The sequence below is a fragment of the Petromyzon marinus genome, chromosome 3 (assembly GCF_048934315.1).
Source record: "Petromyzon marinus isolate PM22_M1 ecotype Great Lakes invasive population chromosome 3, UKy_Petmar_22M1.pri1.0, whole genome shotgun sequence".
In the NCBI taxonomy this organism is placed as follows: Eukaryota; Metazoa; Chordata; class Hyperoartia; order Petromyzontiformes; family Petromyzontidae; genus Petromyzon; species Petromyzon marinus.
This window is the reverse complement of record NC_133669.1, coordinates 1,642,287-1,660,084: the sequence shown is the minus strand read 5'-3', so window position 1 is coordinate 1,660,084 and position 17,798 is coordinate 1,642,287. Positions and strand designations below refer to the sequence as shown.

General features: G+C 49.6%; 1 protein-coding gene and 1 long non-coding RNA gene across 6 annotated transcripts; one reads left to right on the top strand and one right to left on the bottom strand.

Annotated features, from left to right (window-relative positions):
- Positions 1–170: 170 nt before the first annotated feature.
- LOC142930158 (uncharacterized) lies at positions 171–4,436 on the bottom strand. Its single transcript, XR_012946194.1, has 2 exons — positions 4,238–4,436; positions 171–3,524 (listed from the first exon to the last, which is right to left on the bottom strand). It is a non-coding gene; the product is annotated as an uncharacterized LOC142930158 (long non-coding RNA).
- Positions 4,340–17,339, top strand: LOC116951188 (uncharacterized). Of its 5 annotated transcripts, XR_012946170.1 has the most exons (4): positions 4,340–4,500; positions 15,614–15,701; positions 16,619–16,701; positions 16,982–17,339. XR_012946170.1 is itself a non-coding variant. In XM_076072241.1 (3 exons), exons 2-3 carry the CDS (start codon positions 15,691–15,693, stop codon positions 17,048–17,050), a joined length of 1,080 nt encoding a protein of 359 aa, XP_075928356.1. In that variant the 5' UTR covers positions 4,342–4,500; positions 15,614–15,690; the 3' UTR covers positions 17,051–17,339. The 5 variants fall into 5 exon arrangements, 3 of the variants coding, with proteins under 3 accessions (XP_075928356.1, XP_075928351.1, XP_075928348.1); XM_076072241.1 differs by having other exon boundaries at positions 4,342–4,500; positions 15,614–16,701; XM_076072236.1 differs by having other exon boundaries at positions 4,342–4,500; positions 12,237–16,701.
- Positions 17,340–17,798: the final 459 nt, after the last annotated feature.

Below are 17,798 nucleotides of genomic sequence, written 5' to 3'. Positions count from 1 at the left end.
TACATCTTTGTTTCTGGTTGGCACAGACTGCATGCGGGCTTTCTTAGCGTGAATAGAGGGCTCCGATAATGTCCATCTGAACAAAATCAAGTTCTCTGTGGTGCTTAATGGGTTTTTTGAAATATGAAAGAAACATTTGTACATTTCAAACAGATTTTAGCATTGTGATGGGGGGGGGGGTTGCTTTGTGCTTGCTTTTTTTGATCGATTTTGCGCTGCGACTAATTCGGAGATGACATTTACATACAAGGCAAATATCAAACCATCGCAAGATAAGGGGGCGAGCCATTTGCAATGTCTAAGCCGGGAGGGAGATAAGTTGATGTCGGGACGGTTTGCCATAGCCAAGCTATCTGTACCCTGCGCACAATTACCGATGCACGAGAAAATAATGAAACATGTTTTTCATTTGTAGTATAAACGGCTCAATTAAACGTGCGTCGCTTATATGATTAAGCTATAAATAACGAGTGAATAATCCCGCGCAGCAAGACTCCCCACTGCTCACCTTATTGCTGAAACGTGATGGATGGATGAGAAGACATCCGCGCCTGATGTGTCTGTATTCCATCGTGTGTATATACAATATATGCATAGCTGGTTTTAACACCGACATTCTTATTACCCAGCTGAAACATGCACTTCTACTGCGTTTTGGCAGCCCTGGAAGCCAGAAGTGTAAATTCCACATTCCCATGGCCATTTGTAGTTCTCAAATTAACGCAGGCCACCAAATGACAATCGGTGGCCTTGCATGGCCATTGTGTTGTGAGCGGGAAGCAGAGGCTGGCCACGGGGTGGTATAAAACTATTTAAAAACTAACACTTTTTACGAAATTTTACCAGGGAAGGCCCACTGAGCTACACAGCTCTTTTTCAGAAGCGACCTCTAGTTATCACAAATGAGAGCTCAACGAAGCGGCTTGTGTGGAAATGTATAGCAGCGAAATACTCTTAAACGCGTGAAGTTTCAAAATGCAGAAAAACCGGAGGACCCAGAGAAAAATCCACCCCACCACGGGGAGAGAAAAGGACATGCAAACTCCAAATATACAGGCATTAGGGGCGGGATCGAACCCACGACCCTCCTGTACACCAGGCGAGGTAGTAAACATCTTGCCACCGTGAACAGATGGCGAAGAGCAGGACTTGGAAGAGAGAAATGCAAGTCTATAGGGAACTGATCGTTGGGACCAGAGCAAGGAAGGAGTGGAATAATTTGATCCAGCCTCATCATCAGTTGCCATTTGATGATTGACAGAAGAGAATTAGAGGGGAGAGGTGGGTGGCCACGAGGCTTGCGTAGTTGCGTCGGGTGACCCAGCTGGTTCCGAGATTATTTCCTTGGATCACCTTCAGACTTGGTGGGGGTGAGGGTGGACAAGATACATGAGATCCTATGACCAACGAAACACGTGGCCGTTTGGACACCGTGGGCGGTCTGTGGCACACCGCCGCCACCGTTCTCTGCGGATTTGCAACGAGGGCCACTGGGGGTGGGGGGGGGGGAGTGTCATGGCAGCACTCGGAAATCACCGACAATACGCGGGGACCCTTGTGGTGATGAAGATGGCCGGTTACGGTGATGAATATTTAATGACGCTGAAATAAAATTGCTCTAAAATTTGAAATTTGCAATGAGTATCCCCCCCCCCCTTCATTCTCATGGCCATGACGTCATTGTATAAAAAACCGCTAACTTCAGAATTGTACAACTCAGGACATCGATTGATGTGCTTTAAAAGCAAGATTTAGTTGAAACTTGGGATCATTTAAAAGGAAACACGATTGGCCTAACACCCTTTAGCCTAGAAATCAGCCTCCCCTGGGCAATTACATATTACAAATGCTATAAATGCTGATAGACTGATATTTTAAGAAAGCCGAAATGAGCAGAGGCCAGGTAGTATAGTAGAGGGAAATCGCAATTGCCTTTTTACACAAATTTTTTCGGTGCAAAATTCGGCGCGCTTTCGACTTAAGGGAAAGAGAGGAGCTTCTGCTGCCACTCCTGTCGCGGTGGATTCCAGAGGAATGCGTTTCAAAGATGTTTCCCGGCAGCCGCAGCGGTCCCCATAGGAAGGCGTCAGGGTGAGGACCGTCGCTCCCGCGATGGCACCGAGAGCAATGGGGGGAAAGCGGGGGGAGGGGGGGTGGATGAAGATGACAGGAACGTCAACTCTCACTCCCCGGGTGCCAATTAGGGCTTCTGTTTTTTGCACATTTCACATTCCAATTCCCACTCGCCATCACGGATGCAATAATCTGTGACGCACCAGAGACGAACAGAAGAGGGGGCCAGACGCGTGCACTCTTGGCAGATACCGACACAATTAGATGGCAAGTGGTCTCGCAGGCAACACGTGCACAATACTTTAAATTTATCCGCTTGTGCGTTTTTCGTTTACGACATTTTCCCCCCTTCATATTCTAACCCGATCGTTTGCCTCCACTCAGCCCCTGTCGCTTTCACGGATGGTTTTTGGGGTCAGACCAACCTTGAATTTCTTTTCTCTCTCTCTCAACACTGGGTTGCTCCCAACTCGGGTAAAAATTAAAGCTTCAATTTTTTATGAGAGCAATGTAGCTCGGGGAACAATGTTCAGGGTCAGCGATTTCACTCTTCCAGACACGAGGTCCCACGAGCGTCTCCGCGCGGTTATTGTCGATCTTTGGCACGCGACGCGCCCCGGCGCACGAGCCGTGCACGGGAAGGCGGCGCGCTGCTGCTGCCTAGCAGCAGGCAGCTGCTGCTCTTTAGGAAAGAGCGAGTGCCGTAGAACAACGTTATTATGACGAATACTACGGACGGTATTGTAAATCACTGCAGTCTGCACACACTCCTTGAGATGGAGGAGGAACGGTTAGACCAAAGCACGAACCCTCTCCTGAAATCCTCTCGTCGTGGCTAGCGGACCTCGACATTGGAATAAAGCTCCAGAACAAATTTCAATTTACAAGAATATCACTATAACTCACTCTGCTAGTTTACCAAGGAAAGCGTCACTGGGAGCCTCACGGTGCTTTTTCAGAAGGGTCCCTGCCAAGTTTTGTGCAGTCGTAAGCGGTGATGAATAAACGGTATAATCCTAATGGATTATATCTTTGCAATTTGGAAAATGTGGACCATTAACCCAGATGATGACCTGAAAACGAATTAGTATGTCACAAACATTATTTAACATTTCACATTGTTTCCCTATATCCGAGTGGGGAAGTGGGTGGGTGAGTAGTTGGATGAGTGGGGGTGAGTGGGGGGGCGAGTGTGGGGGCAAGTGTGGGGGCGAGTGTGGAGGCGAGTGGGTGGGCGAGTGGGTGGGCCAGTGGGTTGGTGTTCCTACAATTAACCAATTATCGAATAAACTCTTCGAATGGTTAAATCACTTACAAATGAGTCGCTCTTCACTAGTAACACGGAATCGGCGTTGGGCCGCGTGCCACCTTGAATGCATCGCTGCGGTACCATAGCTCTGGCGGTGGAGGGCGCCGTCCTCCACATTCACATCCACGCCCAAGTTCTTGAGCTACACACACAAAAACACGTGCGTGGCACTGCAACTCCAAACGCACACGATAGATCACGGAGCACTAACAAACGATATTAACGACAGAGCAATTTAAATACAAAGCCTCGCAATGCTGCGTTTTGCAGTTATCAGGCCTGCCGCGGCGTCTCCTCGGAGGGTGGTGGATTGAGCGAAAGCTGGCATGGCACTGGCAGCACCACCCGGCGGCGCGTGGCACCGGCTGAGAATGAAAGAAGCCACGTGACCGGGGACCGCTCCTCATGCCAAGCCGTGATTATCGAGCAAAACATAATTATGCGTGATGGGCAAACTAATGATAAATTATCCCTATGTATCTCTACATTTTCAATATATCAGTTTGCCCCCCTAATGCCCTTCAATATTAATGTAAGAATGCACACAAACGCTCAACCGGTTTCAACATTTTGGGTCTCATCAGCAAGTCAGGCTTGCTAAACATGACACGGCACGGTGCATGTGGGAGTAGTTGTGTTTAGTAATGCCAGACTTCCTTTGCCTCCCCGGTATCGATGCTTACCCACCACACTACCAGATACTCATTAAAAAGGGCACAGCACTGGCTAAGATATCACTCGTTACTGATGTTAGCCGTGGCCAGGAATTGAACTTGAGCGACCACCGCTGGGCCTCCCCGCTTCTCTCTTCCGCTGCCCAGTGGCAGGTCCCCGTGCCTACGTCCTGCTACTTACATGGAGTGTGCAGTGCCAGCCCCTTTGGCACGTCACCCACCCCCTCCTCCTCGTGTGGAAGGCAGGCAGGCGGCAGGCGGGCACCAGACGCACGCACAGACACGGAGCCCACAACCCACGTGGATGATGAATCGCTACGAGACTGGGGAGAGGACAGGGGTAGGATTGGGCCAGGACTGAGACCAAGCTCACTCTGTAACCCCACAGGATTACAGCGCAAGGTTCACGGTTCGAATCCAGCGGCCGGCCTGGTTATTACCCTGGTGAGTGCATTTGTCTTAATACATAAAGCGCACCGTCTGCTTCGCAGTGAACGTGAGAGATAACGTGGCGACATTCCCAAGTGTGCTGGAGTCATGGTTCAAATTTGCCAAAATTTGGATATTTACCAAGAAAATGTTTAGTAGTTTAGCATCATTGCCCTCGTACGATGGAAACCTGGCAGTACCCTCCTGGAAAAAAAAAAGACTCAATGAGGTTTTTCATAGGCGAACAAGCGCAATAGAAACAAATTTAATAAAATTAATATGAACATTAAATATATTTATAGACCTTTGTCAATCAACTTCTTGATGAAGGCCTCCTCCCCATGCCGGTCATGGTGGTGGTATGCTCATATTTAGTCAGGGCCGGTTAGTGCGGCTCATTAAATAATGTGGCTTAACCTTGCTCTACGTTAAATAACGTGGCTTAATTTAGCTCTGACGATAACAAAGCAATGTTATCCGTATAATTGACACGGGACAAACACTCGTTCGAGGGCACATTGTTGGTGAGTGGAGAGTCATTTGGGTGCTCACACTGCTTGCGTGCTTTGATCCGGAGGAACGGATTCGCAGCATGGGACAGAGAACCCGATACAGCGATCACAACATGTGACATCGGCATCATTTGAGCTTGCAATACCGTATCAAGGTATCCGACACAGCAGGGGTTGGTGTTGTACAGCAGGGGTTGCAGTGTTCTTGTAATTCTGTTACCTCGAGTTAATTCTGTTACCAGGGAATATTTAAAACTTTCGTGCATGATTTAACCCAAAACACACACCTATGTTACAAGGCCGTAGTCAACATTGGGGGGGACCAAATCTAGCCTCCCTCCTGGAAAGTGGAATGTATACCACAAGCAGGGAGCCATGACTTGCGCTTTTATAATAGACTACAGCGCTTTGTCAATCCACTGCTGGATGAAGGCCTCCCACACACCATGTCGGCCATGAGGGTTGATTGACCATACATCACCATACTGATATTTACGTATACATTCTGTATCATCACCACCACCCTTGTCTATCCACTGCTAGATGAAGGCCTGCCTATGCTGTCGCCTTCCGTCATGGCCTCGCGGATGCCTTATCCCGTCTTGCTCTTGTACCTCAAGTTTTTTAAAGTTTTAATTTATTAGGTATAACCCTGTGAGCCATGCGGCTCTTGAGTCGGGTGCAACCGCAACAAACAAAACATGAACAGAGAACATCTTAAAGCGACGATGCGCAACAGAAACATCCTGGGATAAACCAGCAAATCTTCCAGAAAAAAAGACCACCGTGTTACAACAACGCTGTGTGCAAAAATCCCAGTGTGATGCAAGACAAACAATAACAACCATAAGACAATTTAGATTCAAGTTATCAGTCCAACTCCGCACTTCCGCAAAGAAACATGGCTTAACCATGTTTTAGAAATCACCAATATAAAGCTATAAAATACAATGTAACAACATTAATCATAGGAACTTTGATTCAAATTTAACAATAAACGATATACATAACATGTATGAACAAACTTGCAGCCATATCTGTCAGCATGACACTCCCCGTGTATGATGTGTGAGTGAGTCAATGGTAGTGAGTGTATGACGTGTGAGTCAGCGTATGATAAAGGGGTCAGTGTATGATGTGTGAGTCAGTGGTAGTGTGAGTGAGTGTATGATGTGTGAGTGAGTCAGCGTATGATGAGTGAGTCAGTGTATGATGTGTGAGTGAGTCAGTGTATGATGTGTGAGTGAGTCAGTGTAAGATGAGTGAGTGTATCACGGCCTCCTTCCCGCCATCGCGGCCTCCTCCCCGCCATCTCGGCCTCCTCCACACCATCACGACCTCCTCCGCGCCATCTCGGCCTCCTCCACACCATCACGACCTCCTCCGCGCCATCTCGGCCTCCTCCCCGCCATCTCGGCCTCCTCCACGCCATCTTGGCGTGGAGGAGGGCGCGCGCGCACTAACCATGCAGCACGGTCGTCACCCCCTTGGGCAGGTCCTTTCCTTTGGCTGGCATTCCGTCACGATTCTCATCCTGTCCCCTGTCGCCACTTCTTAGCCATCGCACCGTCCCTGCCCAAAGTCCAATGACTCTTCTGAAGTTGATACGAGAGGCCCGGTTCGCATTTAGTCCCGGCTCTGTGTTCTCATCCTGTCTCTCAGTGTAATTACTCGGTATGCAGGAACAACTTTTTTAAAAATAATTTTTAACTAAGGGGCAGCATTGGCAGCAGCGTCCAAACAAAACAGTAGAAGACAACTTCAGAATATCTCTGCTTTTATGAATGAAATTGTCCAAAACAGAAAGTCCAAATAAACGATTATGCATCTGGCAAGCTTATTTTGTTTGTGTAAATACATAACGGACCACGGTGTCCAAGATCACTAGAGCATCCTTCCTTTATGAAGCCAAAATCGATGGATGAGCCTCTGATAAAAAAAAGAACCAAACTAAAACCATGCAAAAGATGGTATAACACCCGGACGAGGAGTGTCATTCCACCTTAAGTTTAATCGTTAATTTAACTTGGTCACGGCGCGGTGTTTTGAAAGCCATCATTCTATTACCAAGCGAATAACGCTTCTAAAGTCATAAAAAAATATCTTGAGCACAATTGCGCGAGGCGCCCGCCCGCCCTCCCGTCGCCATCCTCCCATCACAACACAGAAGCCGCTACCCCCCCCCCCCCACACACACACAACCTCACACGCCGACAATGGATTGGTGAAAATTTACATTTTAATATCAGATTTGCGGTTTTGCATACACACGCCAGTCCTATTTTTTAAGGAGCGCAGATCTCGTTAATAATTCAACAGATAACTGGCGTCCACGAGAGGAGGAGATGGAACGGGGGGGGGGGGGGAAGACTCGGGGAAGGTAATCTTCGGTAGGTAAAGGCACGGGCGGCAGGCCATCATCAGCGGCAGGTCCCCTGACAGTCCTGCAGGTGTGCTAACCATTGTGTAATGAGATTTCTTGACAGCTGAAAGGCTTTGGAGCCTCGGCCGATATTATTATTATTAGGTGTGTTTAGGTTCTATAAGCGCCGGCCCACTCAGGACAAGCCGCCGACTGCTCGGGGTTAAGAAGAGGAAGGTTTTGAAGGAGGTTGGAGGAGGCGGAGGGGAGGGCTGAGGGGGAGCTTTCATCACATTAAAAATTTAGTCCCCCGGCCGACATTTCGCCACCAAATCTGCATTTAATAACTTGTGTCTCCCTTTTGAATGTACATCACACGCGAGAAGACTGCTTACGAAGAAGGCGCCTCGTCTCTCTCCGACACTGCAGCTCCGTTGCACAAACGCGCAATCGTTTGATTATTTTTTTCTCGCTTTTCATCTCCCGGGCCCCTCTTGCAGTGTGTCGGGGGGGGGATGTGGAAGAAAACGCCGCCGAATTTTTTTTTATCTCTCCCCCCTCCTCCTCCTCTCAGGCTGGCCACGCTTCAAACGCGAGCGTCTGGCATCTTTGACTGGGGCCCACTCGAGTGTTTTTTGTAAGCCCCGACAGCCGGAAGTCCCTCGGAATCGCACTTCACCGTGGCCTCCTGCTCCGCCGTGCAACGGGGCCGTGCACGCACAAAGACAAAGAATCCCCGTATAGCCTTAACAGACTGTTGGGGCAAGTGCTGTTAGCGAGCACCTGTGAAGGTCTGTACGGCACAAGAGGGGGTGGGTGGCCAACACCACGCCCGGCCACCTTTGTCTCCCTAGTGCCGATGTTTACACACCGCACCAGGTTCTCATTTGAGGGGAGGCCCAGGACTGGTACAGATAATCGTCAAACTCGGGTCACCAGGTTCGTAGCTCAGCGCGCTAACCGTTACACTACCACTCCCCACACGCATGCACGCACACACGCTCCCTGCCCCGTTCGACTCTTTTACATGTGGGCCCCGAACCTCACTCTCGATTTCGCAGTAAATCGTCGGGAGGGTTCTGTTTTTTTTTTTTGGCAAAACGATCTTTGCTTTCATAAACCCTGAGCGAGACGCCATGAGAGAGACTACGAGATGAGGGCGACTGCACCAGCGTACCTCGTCTGAATTAAACCAAGTGGTACGACTCCTTTATAGCTTGAGTCAAGCGCATTTCAACGCGCTCATTACCAAAACGAGAGCGACGAAAAAAAAACCCAACAAAATCACAGACATTGCGTAAAATTACCTTCGTGAAGGAGAAACTCATTTGACCGAATGCCATGCAAAGTTAGAAATAATAAATAAACCACTGTAATGGAATAAATTCCGAATCATTGCAATGAAATATCACAGTCGAAACCGCACAGCACAATAGCACGCACGTCTCGCCATTAGGGCGTAATTACAAGCAAAACATATTAGCCAACATTTAGATTCCATTTGCAAGGAAGGGGTGAGGTTAATGGGCGTTGCAGGCAGCCCGCCGTCAAAAGGGGCCCCAACAACAACAACTTAATGCACCAAACCCCACTTCAAACTCTCGCGCTGGAGAATACCAACGGTTTAAAATTTCATTTCACCACAACTCGTGAATAAACATTTCTCTCCGAACGTCTTAACATCCTTCGAGCGTCACGAGCTCTTGTTGGGCTCACGTGTTGGGGGAGGGGGGTGGGACGCGTGGTCAGGAGGGTGTCGGGCTGAAGGGAAGCTCATCATCGGTTCAATCGCCGACTTAGCAGCATCAAAAGTGGCAATAACCACCATCCGGAGTCAGAGCTCTCTGGAGAGGCTCGGCGAGATGTGTCCGGGCCGTTTGCGAGAGGGCGAGCCGGAGTGCGTTTACAGGTAAACGCCCACGAAATTGCATCGCATCGCTCAGCCTGTGTGGACTGCAGCTCCGGGTCTCGGAGCTGCATTTGAGGACGGTAGAGAAGATGTACGTTAAATCGAGCGGACCACAGCCTCTCTTATCCATCGCCTGGGATGATGATGATAACGACATCCTTTGTTTACCCTGCAAAGCCTCACCAAGACTCAAGGCAATTTTTAAGGACGGTGCTGCTTTGCGTTGGGAAGTTCCATCAATGATTGAGAGATGGCGGTAACTGGAGGTGGCTTCCATCCAGCAGTGGATTGATCATGGCCGACGATAACGATTAATGAGCGTTTAGCATGGGGCAGGAAGAATCCCCACGGGTACGAGGAGGTGACACTCGTCACTCAAATCTCCTCGGCAATGTTCAGCCTCTAGCCTACAACACCTGGCAAGCCCTAGTGGCCTTCCACCCGAGCAACTAACCAAAGCTCAACCCCCGATTATCTCTCGAGATCTGACAGAGATCCGCCGCATTCACCGTGATTTAGGTCACAATTAGAGACAGAGACGCGACGTGGGAGCAGTGAGATGAGAGGCTTCCATTCATGTCAGCTCAGCAGGCCCCCTTTTATCCACGACATTTGCAGGTGTTCGTGGCAGCTTGAGGAGGAAGGAGGAGGGAGGGAAGAAACTGGGCACTCGCAAGGAACCACTCCCTCCTGCGCTCCACGTCTTCCCGACCCACGAGAACAACGTGGCAATTGAAAAGGGCACTTCCCACGAATCATCAATGAGGGCGCGCGTCAATGTATCGGCTGAAGCATCATCGACCGGCCTCGGCGCTCACGGGGGGCCTCGCTCCGCTGCAGCACCCCCAAGGAGGGCAGGCGGTAGAGAGGACGGCACCGTGGGGGCGTGGGTCGGTGCACTCACATCACCGCGGGGAGTTGCATAATTTCTCATCAGCCATGTTCAATCGTCTGCTGGATGAAGGCAACCCAAAGCCGTTGGCATCTCTCACGGTTCTGCGATGCTACCAATCCAACCTTTGTGCAGCCATTCCAGTTTTTTTGGTTTTGCATCCCATTCCTTGAAGAAGCTCGCAGCACGTGGGGAGCGAAACGTCGGACACCGTGCCGAATGACACGCACTTCAAAAACCTAAAATTGCGGCGTCTCAAAACCGCCAGCATGACGAATGATTCTCATGTATGCGTGGTGAGCATGGCCATGGGGGGAGGGGGACAGGCTATCTCGGCACCAATAACCACCACCGAAGACAAAGATCCCCCAGTACAGCCTTAACAGACTGTTGGGGCAAGGCTGGTTAGCGAGTAGACCTATTGAATGCCGGCACGGCACACAAGGAGGTGGGCGGACAGCACCATGCCCGTCCGCCTCCACAGTGGCGATGTTTACATACCACACCAGGTACACATTTGAGGCCGAGTCGACCTAGGTGATTCCCAGGACCGGTTCAGATCATGGTGACTTGTGTTGGCTGTGAGTTGGGAATAGAACTCCGGTCGCCGAGTTCATAGTGCAGCGCGATAACCGCTACTATGCTACTGCTCCCCACATAACCACCGCCACCACTGCATCGCAAACTGCATTAGCGTCCATTGACACGAGGGATACTTCAGCTCTCAGCGCCCATCGGCAAGGGTCTGCGGTGCTCGCTCGGGGCCGACAAACCGGAGCGCTGCTTCTGCAGACGACGTGGTGTCGAGATGTTAACTACCTCGCCTTGTATACAAGAGGTCTTCGGTTCAATCCCAACCCTGACAGCTGTATATTTGGAGTTTGCATCTCTCTCTCTCCCTCTCTCTCCTGGTTCTCCAGTGTTTCCCTCCACATTTTGAACCAACGTGCGTTTATAGAGTGTTTGGCTGCTATAACATTCCACATAAGCCACTTCATTGGACTATCATTTGTTGCCAGGTTGCGTCTGAAAAAGCGCTGTATAGCTCAGTGGGCCTTACCTGGTAAAATAAATATTGTTCAGTTTAGATGCGATCGCGTCTCGTGCTCGCTTGCAGCCTCTCCGAGAGGGAGAGGTTTGATTACACTCTCAGTCGTTCTCTCACTCAAGTGAAGAACGCTTTTCTGCACCTGCGCACGCTCAGGCAATTTCAAATCAGCAGCCGAGTCGTGCCTGGGGTTGCCGCCTCCGAGATACAAACAGCCTTGACGTATGTCATGGGAAGAATATCACACAATACCGAACGAGGCTACACGTAACCGACAAGAACTGGGACTATTCTCGTGTCCTTCATCCAGCAGTGGATAGGTAATGGCTGATTATTATGATGATTTCAATCACGTCTATTGATACCATCTCATCAGGCAAATAAGATGCACATCGAAACTTTTTCAGAACCGCCTCCTAAAAATGACATCACAGAACTACTTCTGAGCTCCCTTTAAATGCCACTTTTCCACACTGGGGGCGCTGCACTTAGCCTGCTGTTAGAGGTGTGCATTGCATGCCAGTGAAACGGATAAATAAGTCAAGCACTTGGAGTTATACATGTTGTATAATGCAGGAAAAGCAAATACAATGTTTTTTTTTTTGTACAGTTATTGGTAATCAGGCTGAGACCATCAACTCGCTACACTTGAGAGCCCGGTTTAATCACAGGCAGTGGCTGAAACCCAGAGTGGAACCCCGCATCTCTGCGGTGCTGGCTCTGTATCAGTCACCCCCCACTCCTCCGGAGCCACCTCCACCACTGGTTTCTTGGGTAGCATTCCAAGAAATCTAAGTACACGCGGTCACATCGTGACATTCGTAGCACAGCAAGGCTATCAAGAAATACCCAATATAGCACGGCGACGGAACAGCCGTGGTGCCGAGAGTTATCGCAGATGTAGCCGGAGGCGTTGGTAGAAATCGCTAGACTGGCATTTGAATTCCCCGAGCTGCGTATGCATGGGGGAGGTGGGGAGGTGTTTTATTGACAAGCCGATGACGGCGACTGTGACTGGTGCTATACAGGGCCGCAGTGCTAAGGGCAAGGGGTCAGTCGCGCACTTGCAGGGGACGGCAAACGAGCAACAACTTGTCAAGCATGGGACACGTGCAGGGCTGCGAGTCGACACGAGAACGGCCCGAGCCATCCTAACGATGCCCTGCGCGAGGTACGGATGTGGCGGCGGTGCCGTCATGAAGTGGGCATTTTTATGGGACGGCACCGATTCAAAACGCTCTTCTTTAGGCAGATTGCAAGTGTCGCGTTCACCTTTACAAAAGCGCTCCAACTCACGCTCGTCCGCCTCTGTACAGAAAACAACACTTTGCTGACGTCATGTGTCCGCTTGCTGAGTCGCCGTTGAACAAAGGGCCATATACCCAGTGAACATGACCAACGTTGGGCCAACGTTGGACCATCGTTGGGAGCAAAAGTCCTTGTCTACTGGCTTAGCTCGATAGGCTTTAACTCAATGGGAAATAAGAAACATCAGATTCCGAATAATCCCGATCCCGGTAAACCTTCCGTGAACACACCACATTTACCGAGGGCGGTTGTTGAAGGTGCACACTGGGATCCCTGGATAGGGGATTGATGTGAGTTTTGGTCCGGAGTCTGTGCAGGTAGCTCGCCATGGGCGGGGGGGGGGGGGGGTAATGTCAGACTAGCAGATTGACTGTAGCCTCCTCCTTGCTGTACTGCAGTTGAGGCATCCCAACTTATTCTTGGGTAAAGTCACGTAGATAGGTTCAAAGAAAATAACAAAAAACACTACGACGTTTCGACCGCTTGTGTTGCGATCGAAACGTCGTAGATTTTTGTTATTTTAATTGAACCTATCTACGTGACTTTACCGAAAGACCCAAGTATATGAATTCCTGCAGTCACGAAAGCTTTAATTCAAAATGCATCCCAACTTGTTCATAAAAAAACGATGCTGCGCTGCAATTGCCTTGTATTTGTTTGTTCACAGCAATCGCACCCCCAAAGTCTTAATAGAATAAAAACGTATTCAAAACTAATAAAACCACGTCACGGGTGTAACCTGGTGGAAGCATTCCTGAGTAGCTTTGGCTGCGTGACGATGAAGGCAAGCCAAGGCCACTCAGGCGCGCGCACACACACACAGCGCTCTCTCTGATTGCTTTTTTTTTATTCCACTCGGGTTTCATTTACTTTGACTCCCTTTATCAAGTATCTCACTTCACAGTGTCACATTGGTTATATTTAGATGACACATTGCATCTATTAAGAACTTTCTCTCTGGGACCTCCAGATGACTATATTCTCGCATCTACGGTTGACCAGTGCTGGAAAATATATTTGTTTCAGCGCTCTGAGAATAATCACTCATTGATATTACCATTTAAATATCAACCGATGATGGTATTGTTACGTTGGAAATTGCGAGACATTGTGAGTGACATTGTTACCCATGCAGAAAAGCCTCAATGAGGCTCAATATGTGTTGCAGGAGGGTCCGGCCTTTGGGATGTTTGGCCAATTCATCGATGAGTGTTGGGCTTTTTGTGGAAGGAAACTGGAGGACTTGGAGAACAGCCACCGTGTGTTGTGGATACCACGCAGTTCCCATCAAGCTCTGGGCTTCACTCACATCAAGTATCTACAAGTCTAAAACCAGCTTAGCTTCCCAGTTCTGACGGGCACAGTTATATACCTACTCCTATGTGCACTGTGTAATAATATTAGAATATGTATTTAGACTGGAGGAATCCGATGAGCTATTAAGTTATTTTTAACGGATGTCCAGTATGGGAGGGTCAGCAAGTTACAACAACAAACACAATAAAAACGATAAGCAAATCACTAAATATAAATAAATTAAAGCATAAATTAAAAATTTAATATTTGGTCCATACAAATGTCGTGCCGTTATACACGGCAACATTCATCCTGAATAAATAATAATTTCACAATGCAGGAATATAAATTATGGAGGTGATTTAGTAATAAAACAACGTTTTCATTTTGTTTTTAATGGACAAACAGAACAAATACGCAGCAGCAGCATCGCATTTGTTCCGGCCATGTGTTACGTGCGCGTTACATTTTATTTGTGTAATTTACAACACGACTTCACGGAGGCTCGGGGCTGTGAGAGATAATTAATTAGTGTCCGAAAGGCAGCAGTAGCAGCGGGAGGGCCTTGCAATCCTCGAGCCAACCGCCGCCAAAACCACCGTCCACGCTCTCACCGTTTTCTGCGCTAATGAAATGCAAAATCGCAATATTTCCTCAGAAAAATTACACGCTAATTGGCAGCGGGGAAAAAAACCGCTCCCTAAAATGTGGCGCGCTCATTAATATTTATGGTTTAATGAGAACATTATTTTCAACGCGGCCCGGATTGCCTGGGGAACTTGCTGTTAGCGAGCGGCAGCAGCGAGCAGAGCGGAGCTGGGGGCGAACGAATGAGCGAGTGGATGAATGATCGAGCGATCGAGCGAGCGGACAGAGTCCCAAGCAGACAGAGACGGCGATTCCACCACCAAAATAAATCAACCAAACGTACAAACGCGAAAACAAATTAATCGCACAAGCGCTCGAGATTCTATGTAAAACTAACTGGGCTGAATTTTTGTCCCCGCAATCAAGGAGCAAATTGTCTGCGGTGGCTGTGGCCAATTAACCTGGCGCTTGGCACCTCGCGGCTCGCGGAGTATTCGGAGTGGATGAGGCGGGAGGCCAAGAAGCGGAGAGGAAAGAGGACGAGGGCCACTCCAAGCCACTCCACAGCCGACGACGGTGGTGGTGGTGGTGGTGCCGCGCTCCCACTCAGCCCTAGTGGAGCAGTCGAGTGCATTCCATCCCGCCCCCCTTAATCACAGGAATCGTTTAAATTGTGATACAAGCATGAACATTCGCGAGTCACAAAGCTCAAGTCACAGTGCTACAGATGGTCACAATGCTACAGATAGTCACAATACTTTTGAAAGTGATACAGATGGTCACAATGCTACAGATAGTTACAATACTAGTCACAGTGATATAGATGGTCACAATGCTGTCGGTATCTTTACAGAGGGGAAAAACAAAGTTAGCCGCTTGAAAAATCCAAGTTGGCAGATGTTTTTTTTTAAAGATGGCCACCAATTATTTTCTCTTCGGAATTCAAAGAGTCGTCCAGTTTGGATGATTTAAGTGCCCATTTCTGTGTTTATGAGCATGCAGCAACCGATTTTAGCAATGTTTACAACTTCTCAGATAATTAGCATGCATCACATCAGGCCTGTGTGATTGAGGATAGGCGAGGAGGAGTGAATATCAATGCACTGCCAGGGCGCACGGGAGACATCATCACCGCTCGTGGAACTCGGCACGAGCATCAGTGTCCGCCACTGTCGTTGCTACTCGGCGTGCAGTCGCGATATGTCGCCCCCAGACCCACATACACGCCGCCGAACAAGGCCCCGTGACTACCTGAATGGACAGACTGTGGCAGCGCGGGGCGAGCCGAGCATGACGAGACGGTGTGCGGATCGCACGGGACTAGCATGGCACTGCGTGAACCATCTCGGTCTCTCTCTCTACCCACGTGTCTCCATCGCTTCGCCGTGCCCATCGCTCTCTTTACATCTCTCGCTGTCAACACCTCTGTTTTTATCTCCCTCTATCTCGGTCTCTCTCTCTCTCTCTGTAGCTCTCTCCATATCGCCCTCTCGATCTCTGTATCTGCCCGTCTCTATATATCTCCGTGTCTGCATATTTGTTTCCCCGTGGCCATCTCCCGTTTTGTTTGTCCGTCCGTCTCCCTCTGTCTACACCCATCTCTCTCTCTGTATCTCTCCCCGTGTCTCTCTGTCTCCACCCATCTCTCTCTCTGTATCTCTCCCCGTGTCTGTCTCCACCCATCTCTCTCTGTATCTCTCCTCGTGTCTCTCTGGCTCTGTCTCTCTCTCTGTATCTCTCCCCGTCTCTCTGTCTCCACCCATCTCTCTCTGTATCTCTCCCCGTGTCTCTCTGTCTCCACTCGTCTCTCTCTGTATCTCTCCCAGTGTCTCTCTGTCTCCACCCATCTCTCTCTGTATCTCTCCCCGTGTCCCTCTGTCTCCACCCATCTCTCTTTGTATCTCTCCCCGTGTCTGTCTCCACCCATCTCTCTCTGTATCTCTCCCCGTGTCTCTCTGTCTCCACTCATCTCTCTGTATCTCTCCCCGTGTCCCTCTGTCTCCACCCATCTCTCTTTGTATCTCTCCCCGTGTCTGTCTCCACCCATCTCTCTCTGTATCTCTCCCCGTGTCTCTCTGTCTCCACCCATCTCTCTATCTGTATCTCTCCCCGTGTCTCTCTGTCTCCACCCATCTCTCTCTGTATCTCTCCCCGTGTCTCTCTGTCTCCACCCATCTCTCTGTCTGTATCTCTCCCCGTGTCTCTCTGTCTCCCGTAGACAAACGCTGCGGTGTCCTCCAGTGGAGGTTGGCACACTGCACGTTGCCATCGGCCGTGTGGCTCAGCCGAATATCGCCAGGGGTAAGAGACTTGTGCATTTCCTGCGGTGCCAGGGAGGATCTGCCCCACCAGTACTTACACTGCCAGCGGCTCAAACTAATTTTCCGCCTTTTGGGGGAAATCTTCAGGAAACTGGGGGTACTCTTCTACAACAGCAGCTTCGTATATGGGGTGCCTTACCTGTCTAACAAACGCCATGACCCCGCCAACTTCGCCTGTGCTCAGGCGAAGTTGGCGGTGTACAGAACGAGAAAAAAGATGCTGGAATGTGACACTGACGGCTGCTCTGTGCTGCTTCCAGTGTTCAGAGGCCTGCTTAAGGCGCGGCTCCGGCTGGAGCACGCCACGTACCACACACACGTGTCGGTGATGTGCACGTCTACTTCGAACGCTGGGGAGCCGGAAAAGCCCTCTGTACCAGCGTGGACGGCACCCCCCTCATGTTCACCTTCTGAAGCGCTCGCTCGTCAACGTGGCCTGCGCGAATGACCACCACAACCACGTGACTTTTCTTTCGTGTTGTGCGCTGTGCTTTTTAGCGCCACAGCGCGTGGATTTGTAGCGTTTATTTTCATTTGTTTGCTGGTGACTGTGTGTTTCATATCGAAATCGCCTCGAGTGCTTTTGCTGCTGGCGGCAATAAAAGTTGTTTAAAAGTCTGTCTCCACCCATCTCTCTCTCTGTATCTCTCCCCGTGTCTCTCTGTCTCCACCCATCTCTCTCTGTATCTCTCCCCGTGTCTCTCTGTCTCCACCCATCTCTCTCTGTATCTCTCCCCGTGTCTGTCTCCACCCATCTCTCTCTGTATCTCTCTCCGTGTCTCTCTGTCTCCACCCATCTCTCTCTGGTGGAGTCGTGACCTCTACTTAATCTCTTTCACTTGGCCAGGGTCTCTCTCCCCCATCGAACTCCCGTAACCCTCCCCCCCGCCAGCCCCTTCTCAAGTGCGCCTTTCACGAATCATTTTTGGGACAAAATCAAGAGGGCTGGATGTAAATGTCTTCTTGTCTTCGAAAAACCATGGCGCTACTCGGCGTCAAGATAACAGTTTGAAGGTTCATTTACGCTTTTTTTAAGATGCATTTCGCTTTTGACTAAAAGCTTTCGTGACTGCAGGA

What these genes read in the sequence shown, in the direction of transcription:
- LOC116951188 (XM_076072236.1), top strand. Translation starts at nt 15,499, where the DNA reads ATGCACTGCCAGGGCGCACGGGAGACATCATCACCGCTCGTGGAACTC. An exon ending in TCAGCCGAATATCGCCAGGG is followed by an intron (nt 16,702 to 16,981) that starts GTAAGAGACTTG and finishes TGCTGCTTCCAG; the next exon opens with TGTTCAGAGGCCTGCTTAAG.